The sequence below is a fragment of the Parasteatoda tepidariorum genome, chromosome 5 (assembly GCF_982258835.1).
Source record: "Parasteatoda tepidariorum strain Cologne lab strain chromosome 5, Ptep-v5.0, whole genome shotgun sequence".
NCBI lineage: Eukaryota > Metazoa > Arthropoda > Arachnida > Araneae > Theridiidae > Parasteatoda > Parasteatoda tepidariorum.
This window is the reverse complement of record NC_141759.1, coordinates 67,717,316-67,737,053: the sequence shown is the minus strand read 5'-3', so window position 1 is coordinate 67,737,053 and position 19,738 is coordinate 67,717,316. Positions and strand designations below refer to the sequence as shown.

The 19,738-nt window shown below is 26.8% G+C and overlaps 1 protein-coding gene across 4 annotated transcripts in view; it reads left to right on the top strand.

Moving 5' to 3' along the window:
* Positions 1-7,985: 7,985 nt before the first annotated feature.
* Positions 7,986-19,738, top strand: part of LOC107455553 (metastasis associated 1-like) — a 36,542-nt gene continuing 24,789 nt past the window's right edge. For all 4 annotated transcript variants that reach the window (XR_015433757.1, XM_043040497.3, XM_016073164.4 and 1 more), the window contains exons 1-7: positions 7,986-8,369; positions 10,011-10,078; positions 12,511-12,601; positions 14,555-14,584; positions 17,139-17,326; positions 18,790-18,907; positions 19,011-19,113. Coding sequence is in view for 3 of the 4 variants with exons in the window: in XM_043040497.3 (XP_042896431.1) it covers positions 8,342-8,369; positions 10,011-10,078; positions 12,511-12,601; positions 14,555-14,584; positions 17,139-17,326; positions 18,790-18,907; positions 19,011-19,113 (626 nt within the window). In the remaining variant the exon portion in view is untranslated. The remainder of the gene's footprint in view (positions 8,370-10,010; positions 10,079-12,510; positions 12,602-14,554; positions 14,585-17,138; positions 17,327-18,789; positions 18,908-19,010; positions 19,114-19,738) is intronic.

Below are 19,738 nucleotides of genomic sequence, written 5' to 3'. Positions count from 1 at the left end.
TGTCAGGGCCTGTGCTAAGGACTTCAAATTATTAGCCAGACATCAAAAGCATTAGCCAAATTTTAAAATTCTTAGCCAACAGCAAATCACAAATGCTTTTCTATGATTAAAATTTTTTATAATAGATTTTTTCACATAAAACACTGCAAATCAAAATACAAATTTACAATGAATGGGTGAGAGGATGAAAAATGTAGATTTTTTATTGTCTTTGAGGGAAAGAAATAGGTCTAGGTTGAGGTTAATTTTTAATTACTTCTTAGACTAAAGCAGTAATATAAGGATAAACCTTAGGCAACATTATGTTATTGCCACATTATTGTATATGTTATAGTCACGAGAAAACATATTTTTTGCAAAAATATTTGATGATAGTATGACATCTTGCTACCACATCTGTTTTATTGACGCAAACTATAAATTTCGTCCCATTGTATCGCGTGTTCTAAACTCAATACAACTCTAATCGGTTATGAGATGTATGTATCTAACAGAAATTACTATAATCGAATAAAAAAAATACAGGATTCGTCTAGAAAAATTCTCTTTTACCTTTTTTTTTAGGATTGAGAGTAATATATTAATTTTTTTGGACTATAAAAAATCATTGGCCAAAACTTTCATCAAAGCACAATCTTCTTTCTTCCTCCAAATTTACGATTTTTTCGCATTTGGCGAGGTGGTGAATGCTTAGCACTGGCCCTTAATATTAAAAATAGAAAAGTACATTAATTTAAAAAATAACATTAACTTAAAGTAAAATTTTCATAAGCATTCAATATCATGCACATATAATTAAAAATTGTTAAAATAAAGAAAATATAAGGAATGTGTTGTCCCAATTTATAGTGCTTAAACGCAAAACTTCATCTTAAAAATAGGGAATTTTAATTTGAAACAAAGCATTTTACTAGACAAAACCGAGCCCATCTGAATATTTAGTCACTAATGGTGAACAGAAGTTTCAAGCCCTGAATTAAAGTATTATTTTTTTTCAGAAAAATCCTAACAACAGTTAACATTTATGCCTGAGCAGATTTTAAATTGTTTTTCTGCTCATTTAATTAACACTTCAATCTTATCTATTACTGTACAGAATTGCATTGAGATAAACAGTATTGACATAAAGTACAAGCCTATCTTTAAACCCAGATTGTTGACTCTAATAGTAAAGAAAAGTTACAAATTGTTAAATTACAAAAACTGATAAAAGTTATGATACATTGACTTTGTTTCAGTTATAATGAAGGTTTAAAAACCTTAGTCCATAATCTATATGAGTTTTACAGATTTTATTTTTAATGTGTTTTCTATTTTTAATTTGTTTAACATATTATTTATTTAGTCAAGCCATTATTATAATAATATATAATAAGTTGTATGTTAACATAGACAGGAAATTAATTGCGGAGAGCAGAATAATGCAAAAACTAAAGCAACATCAGAGAAACCATATTATTTAGGTAAAAAATTGGCCTACACTGTTTAGTGAATTCTAATTTTGTATAATTTTTTGCTTGAATAAAATCTATATATATATAGAAAATGAATCAATAAATACAACATGAAATATGAATTATCCGCAACTTAAATTCATAAATGATTCTTCTATCATATGATTTGTCCAATAAATACATTTGCAAACGTACAATATTTTTATTAAATTAAAATTATTGTGATAACAGTGTGTAAGTTTATTAAAATTTGATATAATAACAAAAACAAAAGACTTTTTTTTTTACTTAAATTTTTGCCTAAATTATATTTACTTAAATTATTTAAAATCACATGACTATGAATGTTTTTTTGTGCCTCATCTTTCTTTTAATCAAACGAGAAAATTAATCATGTTGTCCAAACTTGCCAAGGACTGGATAGTGGAAAATTTTGTTTCATTACTCAATTTTTTTTATTTTGTCTTTACACTGACCTTTTGTAAAGATTAAAGTATAAAAAAAATTTAGTACAAATTTTATAAAAAATTTATTATATATCTTTTCGTAGGGTTTTTTATTTTTAAAAACTGATAAGGCTAAAGACAGTTTAAGCAGTTAAAAAAAAAAAAAAATATTATTATAAATTTTACAGGATTATTCTTAAATTGTGATTAACAGTTGCATGTAACCTATTATAAATCTAAATATACTTTCTGTAAAACATTAAAGATTAATAGTTTTTTAAAAAGCAAATATCATAACTTTTTTGAACGACATTTGACTTACTGCATATGATTATAATGAGACCATATTTTTATATTACAACTGTTTTTGTGAAATTTTTTTAATTTTATTTGTTAAATGTCAGCCTGGCCTTGCTTTTTAGTTTTTGTAGTGTGGTTACAAGTGCCTTTATCAGAAGAAAGACTAGTGTCTCTACAAATTTAATCACGCACTTGTGTTACTTGTTTCTTCATTAGATGAAATCATAGTATTCAGAATTTTATTTATACTTATAGTAATTTTTTTCCTTTTTTGTGAATCTTATGTATATAGGCCAATTGTAATTTTTCTATCTTTTATGTTATATTTATTTTCATTAAATATTGTACATTTTAGATTTGAGACTTAATCAGTTGTTGTTTTTTTTCCATTCATATCATACATTATTTCTTAACTATTTACCCTGTAACTTCGAACAAAAAATTATTTTTTACTAGTCTGCAAAAAAGAAATATACTGCATTTTATCTCTATTTTTCGTCACAATTTTATAATATTAACAATTCAAATGATCAACTGATAATTTAAAAATTAGATCCCTGAAAAAGAACAAGACATTAAAGATATCATCTCATCCCTTGAGTATGAATCAGAAATAACTAGGCATTTGGAAAATCAATCAGCTGATTATAAGATTGGCTGATTTTTTGCATATTATAAATTAAGAAGGGCTTAATTTATCGCTCTGAGCATTATGATCCTTGCTAAAATAATACAGATTTCTCTCTCTCAGTGGAAACTGTAAATGTTTCTTAAATTTTTATCTAAACATAAATATTTCCGATAATATAGTTTCATTGCTGGTTTTAGAATGTTATATCTCACACTATTTATTAAGAATAATTTTTTTTTTTGCTCTTTAACTCTTAATTTGGAAAGTGTGTTTACTGCCCGCTTCATACATTTTTTAATCTCAATGCAAAGCTATTTTCCCATCTATGATTTCAGCCACTGTCTGTTAATAATATTTTAGAAAATAAAAACGAAATATTTTGTTTATATAAAGTGGATAACAATAATGGTTAACAAAAGAGGCTACATTTTAGCAACTTTTTCTTTTCTTGTTAGGATACGTGTTCATTTCTCATAAATTTTATTTGCTGTTTTAAACACAGAATTTATAACTTTGGTTATTTACTTGCCCTTAAGTTCAAGGCCGATTCTTTACTGCAAGTAAAATTTTAAAAAATCTTATCTCCTTCCCTGCAAAAAGAAAGTCATAAATAGCAAAATAATTATAGCCAATATGCTAAATAAATTCCTTTATATACATCTATGCCATTCCCTAGAATATGCCTACATAACATTGGAGGGGAAAATGGCCCTTCAAAAGGTTAAAAAATAATTCAAAAATTGAAATTTTAACAGATGACTGAATATTACAGCAATGGCAATTTTGATAACTTATCTCCGTCATAATTTTTCTGTGATATCCCCCCCTCCTTTAATTGCTTAGAGTGAAAATGTCATTAAATTATTCTATATACTGGTTGAGTATAATATGATGCAAGAGTATAGGTATAGATGGGGTTAATACCCAATTCGTAGTGTATTTACTCCTGTCTTGGGTAAATACATAAAATCAGGGATTTTATAATTTTTTGTTTTTTTAAAGCATATAAACATGATTGGTCTTGCTAATAGTTCTGAGAATTTGTCTCTAATTTTCCAAAATTAAACTTTAAAAACTAAAATATATCAGTTCCATTAAAAACTATAAATACCTGATGCAGAATCTACATTGTTGCATTAAAAAGTAATGTAAAAAGGTTTGCATTGTGTAATATTATAAATCGTTTCCCGGAATTTTATTAAATCATTTAAGTTCAAGATTGCGCATTTTTCAAGAAGAAATTATTTTTCCATTGTAATAAGATGAACTGGATTAAATAGGAGATATTCTAAATAAGCATAGAAAATAAGTTTAAAATTTACGAAATTTGTTAAAACTACGCTTTAAACTGTTTTTTATTTTATTTGTTTAACGTTTTATACTGTATTTGTATTTATTTAGTAAATTTAATATCAGTGATAAACTATAACTATAAATTTCATATCTAAGTTTGAAAATAAATTTATTCTTAAAATTCTTTAGTTCAAACCAAATTTGTGTTGTTTTTTTTAATAATAGAAATGTAATTTAAAATTCTTCCAATATTTTTTTGTTTTGAAAGTTTTTTTTGTGTATTGATTCTATTTTATCAAAAATATTAAAAATTTATTTTTAAAAATAAGTCATACTTGGGAAATTTCATTTTAGTCAAAAGATGAATTATTCCATTTAATTTTTTTATTGAGTTATTTTTCAAACTATGAGCTAGTACTGTTTCATCTTTAAAATGCAAGACAATTCAGACATTTAAACAAAAGCAGTTTTATTTATTGAAGGTAGTCTTATCTTTTAAAGTATTATTTACTGTTTTCGATTCTATGGAAAAAGCATATAATTCAGTTATATATTGATTATCAATATTTTTCCTAGTTGTTGGGCCCTTCACATATTGTTCCCTGTTTTCGATTAAATTTGGAATATTAAATTTTAATTAAATATTTCTTGAAATCAAAATAATCTTGTGATTTGTGTTAAAAATACATTTTGTAATCGGTAATATGAAACATTTTATAAGTTTTCAGAGATGTGTTGTCAATACAAAAATTAATTTAAGTTTTAAAAAAACGAAACTATGACCGTGTTCTTAAACTGTTTATATTTTAGATTAATAAATAACATTTTATTCATCTACTTATTTATAGAAAAATTAAGGAAGATAAACTTTTGGAATGCTAAATCAAATATTATTTTATATTTATACCAATTAGGAGTAAAAGATATGTAATACAAATAAAATTTATTTCAATAATTATTTCTTTGCAGGAGTTTGTTATATGCATTTTCATCTTACATTTCCTAATCGAAATGAAGTTTTTAACATTTAATTTATATAAAAAAAAAATTTCAATTAAAAATATGATATTTATAGATAATGAAAGAGATATATATTTAATTAGCAAAAAAATATTCTTTTTTATTTCATTCCTGTAAGAATTATTAAAATTCTGATAAGGCACCAAATCTGTATTTTGTTATTTAATGTAAGAATAAATACGTACTTGCTTTAGAATTGTGCAATAAGTTAAACATACAATTTTAATTGGGGAAAAAGTAGTTGCCAGAGCAGTTTTTTTCCTTAGGGAAAGGAGCTTCCCTAACTCATTTAAACTTAGCATACAAAAAATATTTAAACATTCATGCTAGCATGTATTTTATACCTCGTTGAAAACCATACTTATATTAAGCCATATTTTTTAATTCATTATTAATAATGAAGTAAAAACCCAAAAAGTTTTTACAGCCAATTTAACATCATTATTATTCAAAAATATTTCATCACAATTAAATATGAATCAAATAAGGAATTATATACTATTCAAATGCAGGAAAAAGTTTTATATGCTCACTTTTTGAAATTAATTCCATAAAACTTAATAAATTTTTGCATTTCAAAAACTTTCTTTGTTTAAATGTTACTTTTAAATCACAAATGCTGAGAGTTACAATTACAAATGTGAATTTAAAGAGGATTAAATCATAACCTCTGTCAAAGAAAATTTTAAAAAAAGAAAATGATTTTTAATAATGTATATGTTTAACCATATGAATTTTTCTTCCTAGTAAATGAATTAAGTATTCACAATGTAAGTAAGACTTAATTGTTTCTAAAGTATGCAGAAAAAAAAAAAAAAAAAAAACGTTGAATTTTCAATAAATATTGATAAGTATTTGTGATCGGTCCAGGTTATCCAGGTACTAATAAATATCTGGGTATTTTACACCTATATGCATTATGCAATTTTAAGAACAGATAATGAATTAAATAAATGTGCTTCAATTTATAAAATTAAATAATTTTAAGAATCTTCAAAAATTTGAGAAAACTAAGTATTTAATCATCAAACACATTTTAACTACTTATTTTTGTAAACTACTGGAAAGTATCTTACATAACTGAAATTTTTAGTAAGAACTCTCATATTTAACCTCTACTGAAATTTTTAGTGAGAACTCCGATATTTGACCTAGCCCATGAAACAAACGAAAACAAAAAATCATTCCATTACTTACAATATAATAAATGCAGTTTACAATATGAAAGTTATGCGTAAGTGCAGAGACAACCTTCTTTGCCATAGTTTTAGTAGATGTTTGGTTTATTTTTCATTTGCTTTTTAACTACGATTCTAGGTTTTCATCTAGTCATTCATACAATTTTTAAAACAAAAAAGGTTTGATTGTATTTTTGTAAGTTTCAGTGTGAAGAACCCTTTTTTAAATTTTTTTTACTTTTTTCTGTGATACCTTGAAGAGACTTAAAACTTATTTATAGGTTTTTAAGTCTCTTAATATAACAGGTCAGATGATTTTCGTCAGTCTTATTTGTATTGATGTAATCAGTGCTGACAACAAAACACTTTTATTGGTATAATTTGGAGACTTATATTTTGTGCTGTTTGCAGGAATTAGTATAAGGTTACATAGCTGGAACTAATTGGAACATTTTAATAATATCAGTTTAATGAAGACATTATTAACATGCCTGTTATGAAATATATACAGAACACTACTATCAGCATTTTATGCTTTGTGATTAATGTAATAAAGATTGTAGTCCTTAAAAAATCCAGATTTATTATACATAATGAACAGGTGAATGAACCGTTTTTCAAGAAATTTGCTTGCAATTTGGCAAAATTAAGACAAATGAAGTTGATAGTAGAGATTAAGATGAAATTAAAAATTAATATTTCCTTTATTATTTGTTGACTACTGTTCTTATTTTTCAACTTAGTATACCTCATCTCGTTTGGTTAAATTTTTGGAAATGGGATCAAAGTGCATTTTTCATATGTAAAACTTGTGTGGGAATTAATGGAATGGCAAAGGTATCAAAAAGTGTTGCTACCTACATATGCTTTGTGACCTAGTACAGGAAACGATTTTGTAAGATCGTACACTACATAATTATGTAGTGTACGGTCTTCCAAAATTGTTAGTGCAATTTAATTTTTAAATACTTGCTATGCTCCCTTAGGCTTACGACAGGATTAAAATCCACTGCCGTGTGTTTGACGGATTAGCGAATTATGAAGCATTTAATTAATTTAAGATGTAATTTAAGAAGCATTTATACTGCATGTGTGTACCCTATGCGCACGTGTTTTGCTGTTGTTGTTATTGTTAATTTACGTCGCACTAGAGCTGCACAATGGGCTATTGGCGACGGTCTGGGAAACATCCCGGAGAATGATCCGAAGACATGCCATCACAATTTTGATCCTCTGCGGAGGGGATGGCACCCCCGCTTCGGTAGCCCGATGACCTGCACGCGAAGTCGAGCACTTTACGGTAGCACAGTTTAACGAGGACCAATACCGCACACCCTCGGTCCCTACGCAGACTGATCCAAGTGGTCACCCACCCGCACACTGACAGCAGCCAGTGATGCTTGACTTCGGTGATCTGCTGGGAGCCGTGTCTTCACGATCAGTCCACTGCGGGACACGTGTTTTGCGTATTCTTGTTTCGAAATGGCGTGTGATTGCATATACAGTAAGAATGCTCCATAAAAGATCTGATTGGAGTAACAGGGAGCATTCACACTGTATGCAAAAAAATAGCGAATGCGAGAATTTGATTGGCGAGTTTTTCCGCAGGCATTATGAATGGCCCTTGCTATTCACCTTGACAATCCGAATTCAAAACGGTCCCGAAGCAGTGCAAGTGACTCTGAGGAGTAACTTGTGTCAACCGCACCTAATTTGACTACAGATAGTGCTTTTTATGATTTAAAATTATTTCCAAATTCAAATTTTAATGTAGAAATATGAAAATGTGCACAGATAAATGTTGGTACAACGTATCAGTAAAAATAACCTGTGAAGAAATATTAAGAAGTGAACTGAAATCAATGGTTGCGTTACCTGAAAACAAAAATCAAAAATGGCTGACTGTCTGTGAAGTAAAATGCATCTAGCTAGTGTGTTGCGATCAGCAAAATTAATGCACAACGGAAATTTTTATGCTGATACGCCGTGAATGGATCATTTACTATAAAATTGTTAATAATGACTGCAAATATGTATAGAGTTGGTGGTATGTCTGTTGTTATTTCTTGTCGGCTCATTTGTACTTAATTGATTGTGGGCACCTATAATTATTGAAGCGGCATTTAAGATAAGAACAGTATTTTTAGAAATTAACTTAACAAAATATTATATTATGAACAATTTTCTCAAATTTAAAAACAAACACTGATTTTATTAAAGTCATTATGTTTTGTCTTTTCATTAAAATGTACTATGTTTGGAAAAAAAAAGGCGTCCGAAAAATACGAAATTTAAGCAGCTTAATTGAAAATTAGATTTGTTTTGGTTTAAACTTGCTCCATCAAACTCTAATTGCAATTTCATTATAGTTTCATCTTCCACAATAAGTTATGATGAAAAATGTTATTAACTGATCTCGGTCTAATAGTAAAATTTCCAAATATATTGGATTTTCAAAAGATTAATGCATTGACCGAAACAAAAAGAAACTCTTGAAAACATTGAAATAAATATTCAATAGAAATCCTCCTGCTGCATGATCTGATTATTGTGTATTAAAGTGGGAATAAATTTTTTTTTCTAATCTATTACATTAATGATTTTTATTTCATTGCTAATGAAACCGTACTTGTGAACTTCTGCTCTTTGAGGAATAGTTTTTTAATTTGCAGTGAAGTGACAATTGAAATACAATTTGAAGAATATATATATATTTTGAAATAGATTACTCACTTTTGTATTATGATGTATTAATGTATGTTTTATTTATTTTTCTTCGCAATAATGTTTAAAATCATTTTAAATTAAATTTATAAATCCAAAGATCAAAGATAAAATCCATTACCATTTCATTTATTAAAATTAAATGTGGAAAAAGTCGGGTATTGTTTTCACCAATGCTGTCTAGGATTAAACGTAGGTTTAAAATTTTTTTCCAATAAAGCTGGAATCGAAATTTTTTTTAGCAAAATACTAATATAATTAGCTGGCAAATGCTCTTAGCTGAAAAGCTTTTTTAGTATAGTTTGAGTTTTCATTCATCTTAGTGATTAATAAACTTCTGTACTCAAAGTCTTTTAGGAATTTTACTATAAATTAAATGTAATGTTTAAATGTCTGTGTCATAGCTTTCCTGAAAAAATATGTAATTTAGAAAAAAAAAAAAATTATTAGAAAATTTAAGGTCAAAACATTACAGATGTGTTACAGAAAAAATAAAACAGATCATTATTAAATCCATGTTTTTAAAATTTTTAAAATTAGTTAAATGAAGTAATTATTTAACAATATATATACAAGTTTAAGCAATTTTTAATTTTGTTAAAGATATGTTATGCTTGATACAATTAAATAATTTGCATGATAATTTAATGAATTATTATTAAATGGAGCAGCAAAATTAAAATTTTTAGTTATATTTTTTATCGTGTTGGGTACATGGTACAAACGTGGATACTTTTAAATTTTTAACTAAAGGATTAAATATATTAGTTTAAAAACGTTTCTATGAAATGTTTTATATAATTTATTTGTTTTTTTAACTTAGAAATGAAATTTTGGTAATTTTTTGTTCAGATTAAAGCAGAAAAATTTGGTTTGAATCAAAAAAACAAAAAAAAAAACACATTGAATTATGCTGGAAAACAGATTTTTTTTCAAAAACCAATTTGTGTTTTTTATAATTTAGATTATGTCTATTTTGAAACTTCTTCTACTGCACCTTATCAGATTAGAAGGATAGAAGAGCTTATTAAGGTGAGTGTTCATAAAAGTCATCAATCGTTACATCCATATGTAAAATAATTTAAAATAGATTATTTTATATGTGAAATATGTGTGCATAATTTTATGTGCTTATATAATTATATTTTAAGAAATATTTGAAAAATATATACTGAACAATTATAAATAAAAAATATAAGGAGAGTTGTAATTAAGTTATATTAATAATATACCATTTACCCTTATAAATCGATTTTTTGTAAATGTCAGCCAATGTTTGAAACTGTTGTGTGTCGTTATAAGAACTTTTTAAAAATATAGGGATTTTAAAAACGATCTCAAAATGAATGAAAAAACTACAAGTAATTATAAGGACTGTTGAAAAATTGATTGAATATTAATGTGGACACACGCTGGAATCAAGTGTGTGCAAAAGTAATTATTAAACTATGAAAATCACCAGCCAAAACATTGTGTTAATTAAATCAGAATTGGTAAAAAAAAAAAAGATGTGGAAATTGTCCCGAACTAACGATCCAAAAACAAGGGGATTTACGATGAAAGATGAAATCGATCTACTAAATTGAGTGTGTCAAAAACTTCAATTATGATGGAATTGTCGTAAATTGAGCACTTCAAGAATTTAAATTTGAACGTCATATTAAATCTTAGAAGAATTTGAGGGAAAACATTATAACCATGTACAGAAGGCCAAATAAAATTATGAATAGCTGCCGAAAAAACTACTAGGTTGTCGAGAAGGTTAGTGCCGATGCATTATCTAGTATTATTGTGTCGACATGAGCTTTCAGAAGGACCCAGTATTAAAGGGAAATTGCAATGGAATCGTCACAAATTGAACGTCATAATAGCACCATATTAAAAATATCGGATTTTGAAAAATCATGTGATAAAGGCCGATGAATAGCTCCCGAAAAACAGATCGTAAAACGGTGAGAAATTGTGAGAGGATCGTCATGAATCCAACGCATCAAGTTGTGATAACTCATATTTGAATTTTGAATGTCGTGTTAAACATTTTGATATTTAAAAAACAACATAAAATGGTCGAAACATAACTTCTAAAAAATCCATCGACAAACATGCAAAATTGCAATAGATTCGTCACGAATTGTAATATTCAAAAATTCAGTTCAAAATCCGCATGTCATAAAAACACCAAAAAACCACATAAAAAAGGCCGAAAAATGCTTTGCTTTTGAAAAATTATCATTAACGATGTGAATTTACGATAGAATTGTCACATGTCAGGGGTCTGTCCAGGCCGAATTTACTACCGTTTAGCGGTACCTTCACAAATTCAACTTTAGGAAAAACGATAGTTTCACAAATTCAATTTTAAGAAAAACGGTAGTTTCACAAAATACTTTTTCTTAAAATTTTATTTTTGTATCCCTTAAGAAACGATAAATCCACATTTTTACCATATTTTTGTGTTGATTTTTAAATATAACTTTTAAATTTTCACAAATTATGTCTAAATTTTCACAAAATAGGTACCTCTCAGAAAAACCTTGACAGACCCCTGCATGTCGAACGGATTAAATGGTGATAATTCAAAATCTAATTTTGAACGTCATAATGAAATCGTATTGAGTTTGAAAAACCATGTGAAAAAGGGTAATAAAATTATTAGTAGCTTCTGAAAAAATTATCATCGAACAACGTGAAGTTACGATGGAATTGTCACAAATCCAACACTTTCAAAAATGATAGATTAAGTGCAAAATGCACAGGTCAAAATAATATTTTTAAGAGAACTTGAAAAACCATATGGAAACAGTTGAAAAACAATTAATCACTGCCGAAACACTATTCATCATTACTAAAAAAACAACCAGAAAAAAAGTGGCTTTACCGTAAAATCTGCTCAGCATATTTCTCCACCCTTTGAAATGTCTGGGCACATAATTTTTCAGTCCTGGGGCAACCAGGTTGTCTCTCCCTACAAACTCCGCCTAGAAAGAACCCTGGCCGAAGTAGGTTAACTTAAATCTGCTTTAGGGAATTCAGAGAATAATTAGGAATGAAGCATCTTTTTTTGTTGGGTTATATATGATTCTTCATTCCCACATTATGATTCATATGAACACATTTTACAGATCTTAAATTAAGATTTGTATTGCTGACAAGGACTACAACAAACAGACTATTTTGTATGTTTATTATGTAACTTATGAAATGTATAATATAATTTATATTAATGTTACTTACCAATTACCTATTACAAATCATGTATCATGATCAGCAATCAATATTAACACTGTATAAGGCAATTACTCATTATAATTAGGATAAATAACTTTTATTTGTAATTATGACGTTATTTTTGACTGCATATTTTGTTAAACTTTTTTTGTAACAACTATTATTGTTAAATTATACTCTTTAGTAGGGTTGATTATGTATTATTGAAATAATTTATTTTTAATTTGATATTACAGACACCAAATGGTAACGTAGAAGCAAAAGTCATGTGTTTTTTCAGGCGAAGAGATATAGCCACTTCATTGGTTATGATGGCTGACAAACAACGTATGTGTTTTAATTATATTATAAACATATTTAAAAAAATTTTTACTTTTATAAATTTAATAATTAAGATTTGTAATTTTGTGGACTAAATTTTTATCGCTAAAACTTTAATTTCTTATCATTAGAACTAAAGTTCTAGGATCTGCAATTTTGTACAGTTTGTGTATTTTCTGCTAAATTATTGCATTAATTCTAGTAAATCAATATTGCTAGTACAGTGTTTTCATTAGAGGAAAAAAATGGGAGAGAATTTCTCACCCTTTCTCAAAAACAGGGTGAGATTTCAAAAAGTTAAATGAGATTTCTAAAAATTAAAAAAACACGAATAGACTTGGAAAAAAATTATTTCTTTAATTATAATACATTTTTAACATCTTCTAACTGCATATTTTTGCTGCATCATCATATGGAAAATGTTCTATATCTACTTTTTCATCAGCTATTATATTTATTTGGCTGAAAAATATCCGTATTTGTTTCGTTTTGACCGTTTCTACCGACATTTGTTTAATTTTAATTTGTCCATTATGGAGTAGAAGATGTCGCCTTAACGAGGTATTAGTCCATCTTACATTCATGCACAAAAAATTAAAACGTATTACATGAAGAAACCTTACCTATATTAGTCTCTGAACCTTACCTACAGTGAACACGTGGTTGCAGAGAAATGTGTTGTAATAGGGGTTCGTGGGGTGTTCTGCTGTTCGCACCGGTTCTGAACAATACTGATAAATGGGGAAACTAGATAACAAGGACCGATGTTCAAAGTAATGAAAGATCAAGGAAGTAAAGTGAAACGAATTTTATTCAAAATGGCAAAAGACGAATTTTTTTCCAAAATTCGCGCATTTTGAAAATGATTAATAGAGTGTGCGAATTTTCTATTGATTGGCACTTGGTTGATTTTATTTTTTGTAAACAATTTGTATTATAAATTCATCTCAATTCATAATTCAGGATATCTAGGACTTTCATCATAATGTAAAAATAGTTCCGAGTTATTTTTACCACTGTAGTGGAAATAAATCTTTCTATACTTTTACAGAAATAAGCATCAACACATTCTTGATTCTGTCAAAATTTCATTTAAATCTCAGCTACTAATTTTTATTATTATTTCATGGAAACAATTTTTCATGTTTGTATTTTATCTACTAATAACTTATGTACTAATAATTTGGTTAAAATAATTTCATTGCTGTAAGTGCCAATTATATTGCTATATATCATATAAAGTAATTGTCTAAAAGTGTTTATCTATAAATTATTCATTACACTTTATTTTATAATATTTATTTTTATTTCCTTCTTACTGTCCTTCTCTTATCTTATTACATTTTTTTATTAAATATTATTCACAATTTAAAGAATATAACTTAAAGGTTCATTCCTTGATTGCATTATCAAGTAATTGTTTGGTACTTATTCAAAACAGTTTATGGTAAACATATTTTACTACTCACTTTTTAATGAGTTATATTTTTTCTTTTAATAATAAAATGTGTGCATGCAATATAAATTTAAAATAGTGAATACAAAGCAGCTATTTAAAATTATAAAACAATTATTCAGATTATTTTTTTGCGCTATTGCAAATATTCTCTTCTGTGAAAAATAGTGATATTCCAAAAGATCAAAAAATAAAGTAGAAAATAAGTTTGGGAATAAAATTGCTATGGTAACTGTGAAATAATTCTGTTTAAAATTTATCTAATAGAATCAGGAATAGAATCCATTTTAATTTAATAAAAAAATTTAGTGACCTTTAAATGGAGTATTATTTATTTTGATGTTATTAATTTAAAAAAAAAGGAAAAGAAATGATTGCTAAGTAATAGTGGAGGTTGATGAGAGAAGACTTTCTAATAATATATTGACACTAACTCAGATTTATTGCCATGCGCATTTCTATTATCTACATTTTAATCCTCTTTTTTGTGTGTTTTATTTTAGGTCATGAAAATATGGATGCTACTTTGATAAGTGAGTTTAAATTTGTACATTTATCTTATTACTAAGCTTTAGATATTGATGACTTAAGAATTCTTTTAAAAAGCCCTTAAAAATGTTAAAAAGATGTGTCTGAAATCCATTAAAATGAAAGTAAAATAAAATCCCTAAATTTTTTTTGTAAGAACGTGTTTTGTATAATTAGTTTTTTATTTAAAAATAATAATAATTATAAAATATCGTAGCTTGTGGATATAATCTAAGTAAACAATAAAGTAATTGGAGTAAATATGTAATTTAATTTATGATAAATGAATATCAAATAAAAATAAATAGGAATTTATTAATTTTTTGTTACAATCTTCAAGAGCATCAGAATTAGATTTTATTATCAAATGTTTTTTGACATTTTTTTGAAAGTAAGTCTTAATTCTTTTCAATATCCATTTGTTATTGGAGGATAAGAATATTTAAAATAAGAATATTTAGTGGATAAGAATATTTAGTTCAATGTAAAATTAACACTAATTTATTAAGTAAAGAATTGAATTCACTAACAAAATTCTCTAAAAATGAAAAATATTCAAAATTCATCAGGGGGAAATTTTCATGGAGAAAAAAATGAGCAAAAAAAAAAAAAAAAAAAAAAACGGAAAAAGTTGCCCCATGAAGGGAAAAATAGTTACAAAGGTCTAAAATAAAAAAAATAAAATAAAATGCAGTTATCATCATAGCTTATGAGTGAAGTATGTAATTTAACTCATTCAGGGCCTAATACAAATGGATTTTTTGTGCGTTTATCAGTAGTTTCATAAAAATCAACCCCCCCCCCCAAACGGTACTTTTGCCAAAATCATTGCACGGTAGGGGAGAGTTGGACAAAACGGGATACCATTATTGTTTTTATTTACTATGGAATATCTGTTAAGGCAAACCATACATTACTTTTTTTGTAGCTATAGCATTTATTGAAGCACACAAAAAACATTTTAAACTAATTTTAATGACTGTGAAATAGAAAAAAATATTAATTTCCAAACTCTTACATATCCCGTTTTAGCATGCCTGGGTTGGATAAAACGGGATAGGGTTTACAATGTTAAATTTTTTGCATAAAACTAAGTGAAGAGCATAATTAACTGACAGAGAACTGCAAAGCAAAATTTCTATAAATTATATTCATGGGATTTTACTGCTCTACTGTTCTAGCACTTTTATATAGATTGTTGTTTTATAAGTAAGTACACAAAAAATATGATGCTACATTTGTTTTTAAAGACTATAAGTTTTCAAACATGAAGGCTCATTTCCGCAATTTTCGTTGTCGAGATGTGCCTTGTGCTTTTAATAGAGATTTTTTAGCAGCCTTTTCTTCAATTCTCTTGGTCCTTTTTTGTAGCTTAATAATCCCTTCCTTTTCTTCCATTTCTAATTCACTTTTATTTCTATTTCACTCCGTTGATGTCGTAAGATCCCTGAAAGACTCTTTAATAATCAAGTATTTAAATTCTTCAGTAAACAAAGAGAAGAATTCTTTTTAGAATTGAATTTAGATTGAATTGAGCAATCCAGAAAATTAAGAAGTGCATATATAAAAAAGCTCAAGTCTTCATCGGAGAAATACATTACAATTAGTTCTAAAGAAAGATGTGAAATCCTAGAGTCGAAAATAAAATGCTTAATAATGAACGTTAATAAACAAATTTTGCATTACTATATAAGGAGACTAAATTTTTCAAATATATATATATAGCTAATATAAATAAGCTGTTCAAAAAGCCTAGGCCTACATTAATATATGGCTATTTTAAAAGGTAATAATCCAACAAATAAATAGGTGGATAAAACGGGACATAAAATCTCTATCCCGTTTTATCCAACTCATAAGTGTCCCGTTTTGTCCGACTCCGACACTTTTTGAAACAAACATGGCTGCTACCTAAATGTGAAAAGGAAATAAGATAGACTGCACATAAAAATATTGGTAATTAAATGGTTAATCAAATTTAATACTCACCGGAATTTTATTATCATATATATAGGCAGTACAATGTGAAAAACAACGTACGTAAATGTAGAAAATGGCAAGAAAATAGAATAAAAAAGTTCTGAGACCTACAACTTTCTATCAAATAGTGATCTCGAGACGGGACGCACCGAGAATAATATAATCACGGTCGAATAACACGTTTCTGTTGTTGTCCACTAGATAGCTGCAATAGTCTGGTCCCTAGGCGACGTATCCCGTTTTGTCCGACTATCCCGTTTTATCCAACTCTCCCCTACTTTTATAAAAATCGTAATTATGCAAGCAAAATCGGCACCTTCCCAGAAGGAATAAAAAAAAACGAGAGTTGTGCCTTTTTATTAAATACTTGACTCTTTTGCAGAAAAATAATTCAATACTTGTACATAATTTATAATATTTTGTAAATGTATTATAACACATAATACATTTAATCTGATTAATCTCAGATTAATTAATTAAGTTCAGAGCTTAATTTATCATGAGATATGAAACTACTTTGGAAAACATTTTGTAAGTTTCAATTTAACTGTTTCTGAAATCTATGAATTTCCTTTTAAGGTGCCTTAGAGGAAGAACAAGAACGTGAGGCAGAACAATTAGCTGAAAAGGAACGTCATCAACTGAAACACAGAGAACTTTTTCTGTCTCGACAAGTAGAAACACTGCCAGCCACACATATTCGAGGGAAATGTTCTGTAACACTGTTAAATGAAACTGAATCACTTCTTTATTATCTGAATAAAGAGGTAAAGTACTCATTAAATATGATCTTAAACAAGTTTTTCAAACTTTTATTATTACAAAATGTATGTTTAAATAATATGTTTTGTTAAAAATGGTTGTGTTTTTTAAGTGAAAGTTAATATCAAAATGTGAAAAGTTTATCAGCTTAATTTAAGATTTCTATTTTTTTCTTCTTTTTCTCAATATATTTTATCAATGTTAATTCAACTGAAAATATACCATTGAATAAAATAGCTTCCTGTAAGTTTAAACTGTAAGATTTTGATTTGTATGAATCTAAAATTTTAGTTCATTCAAATTTTTCCTAATATCAAATATTTTTAAGTAACCTCTTGATTTTATCTTACATTTGCTCACATTAATTTGCATAGGTATGTCTTGAGGAAACTCTAATTCTGCTTATAGATTTGAAAGGAATGTTTTTTTTTTTTTTTTCCTATCATTTTGCAATAGAAATATTTTTTAAAATAAAAACTATTTGGTTTAAACCAGACAACCCTGATATCTATTACAAAAGTCTCACTTTGCGATTTCTTTACATGAGTTTTAAAATTGCACATTAAAATTCATATACATGCAATTTAGAAACCCACTTTTGCGTGCATGCAGTTTCAAAATAAAACATCTTGATTCACATTCACTTGATCTTAAAAGCACACATTGTTATTGGTATGTGTGCGATTTAAAAATAAAATGCAATTTGTGTTTACTCAATTCAAAAATCCATACATAATGATTTATATTCTTGCAATTTAGGTTTAAAAGTAGACAATACTAATTTGTGGTTAAAAAGAAAAGTCTGTTTTGGCTATAGTCTTCATAACATTTATTTTCAATGTTGTCACAAATAATTAAAAAATATTTCCTAAATTTCATGAATATAATTTTTTGAAAATTTCATGAATATTAAAAAAAAGAATACATCAATTTCTCCTTCATGGTAATTATGATCAGGATTTATATCTTTCCATAAGCATTAATTAACAGCAATGAATTAATATATGAGAATTTTTCATATACTTTTTCTGGCTAAAATTCCTGAAATTTTTCAGAGTCTGTAATCATCCCTGTTAAATTTAATGGTAATTTTTTCATGCAGATTTTTCTATTTTTCAAAATGTTTTGTGATAATATCATTAAATAAAAGTTTGAATCATATTCATTTATTAAAAATATCTAAAAAAAATTCATTTGTAGATAATTATATATTTCAGTTACATTATTTATTTTAGTAGTGTGATCTCAATCTTTGACTTTAAACTTATTCATTTTGAGCTTTTAAAATTCTATATGTACATTCTTTCTAATATTATTGAAAATTGTTGAACTGTTGTTATTTATCCATGGCTAGAACTCTACTGAGAAAAAGCTATATTTTTGAGACAAAAGCACTATTTTACAAGACAAAATGTCATTTCTGCTATTTTCTTTTATTCCTGTATAATTATTATAATAAACATTTTAGGACTGCTTCTTTTACTCTTTGGTTTTTGATCCACAACAAAAAACGCTATTAGCAGACAAAGGAGAAATTAGAGTTGGACCTAGATACCAAGCTGAAATTCCACCTATGTTGCCAGAAGGTACTTATTTTAAATAATTTTACATATTTAATGTAATTTTTACCTTTTTGCAAAAATAGAATAAAATAGTTGATTAATTTATTTTGTATACTCTTTTATGCAGGCACTGAAGATCCTCGAAAATTAGAAGATCTTGAAGAGCTTGTTTATACACCACACCATAATTTGACAGATAGACAAATTGACCAGTTTTTAATTATCTGCCGGTAATAAATTAAATTATGCTATTTCTTTATGATTTATTCAAATTAATTTCAATGTTATTAAATAAAAACTTTCCATATTTCAAAATTGTAAAATGATAAATGTTGTCATTGTATAATATTAGGCTTATTGCTTTATCGTACAAGCTACGGCTGAAAATGATTAAAATTCAATTATATTTTCAACACTACTTATGCTAAAATCATGTCAAAAGTGGGTTTTTTATGTTTTGTTTTACTGATCATCATTTCGAAATCCAATAAAAATGAATTTTTATTAAGATATGATTAATAACAAAATAAAATACAGTTCAGGATCTTTATAACCAAAACCTTGAAACCTGGAACTTTGAAATTTTGTGTTAGATAGATCATTTATCTTTAAACTTACCTACTAATTATGGCAAATCTTGTCTAGAACAAATCAACTTTTAAAATAAACATTAGGTATAGCAAATTAAAAAACACAAACAGTGCAAAGTATTTGATATTTACAACAACAAAAATTGAATTTTCTGCAGCTTTAGAACTACTATCTAACAAATTAATCAATGTTCATTTGCTTAACTTTTGGAATTTTGACCTCTCAGATAATCAAACAAATATTGTAAAAAGTTAATATTTATTG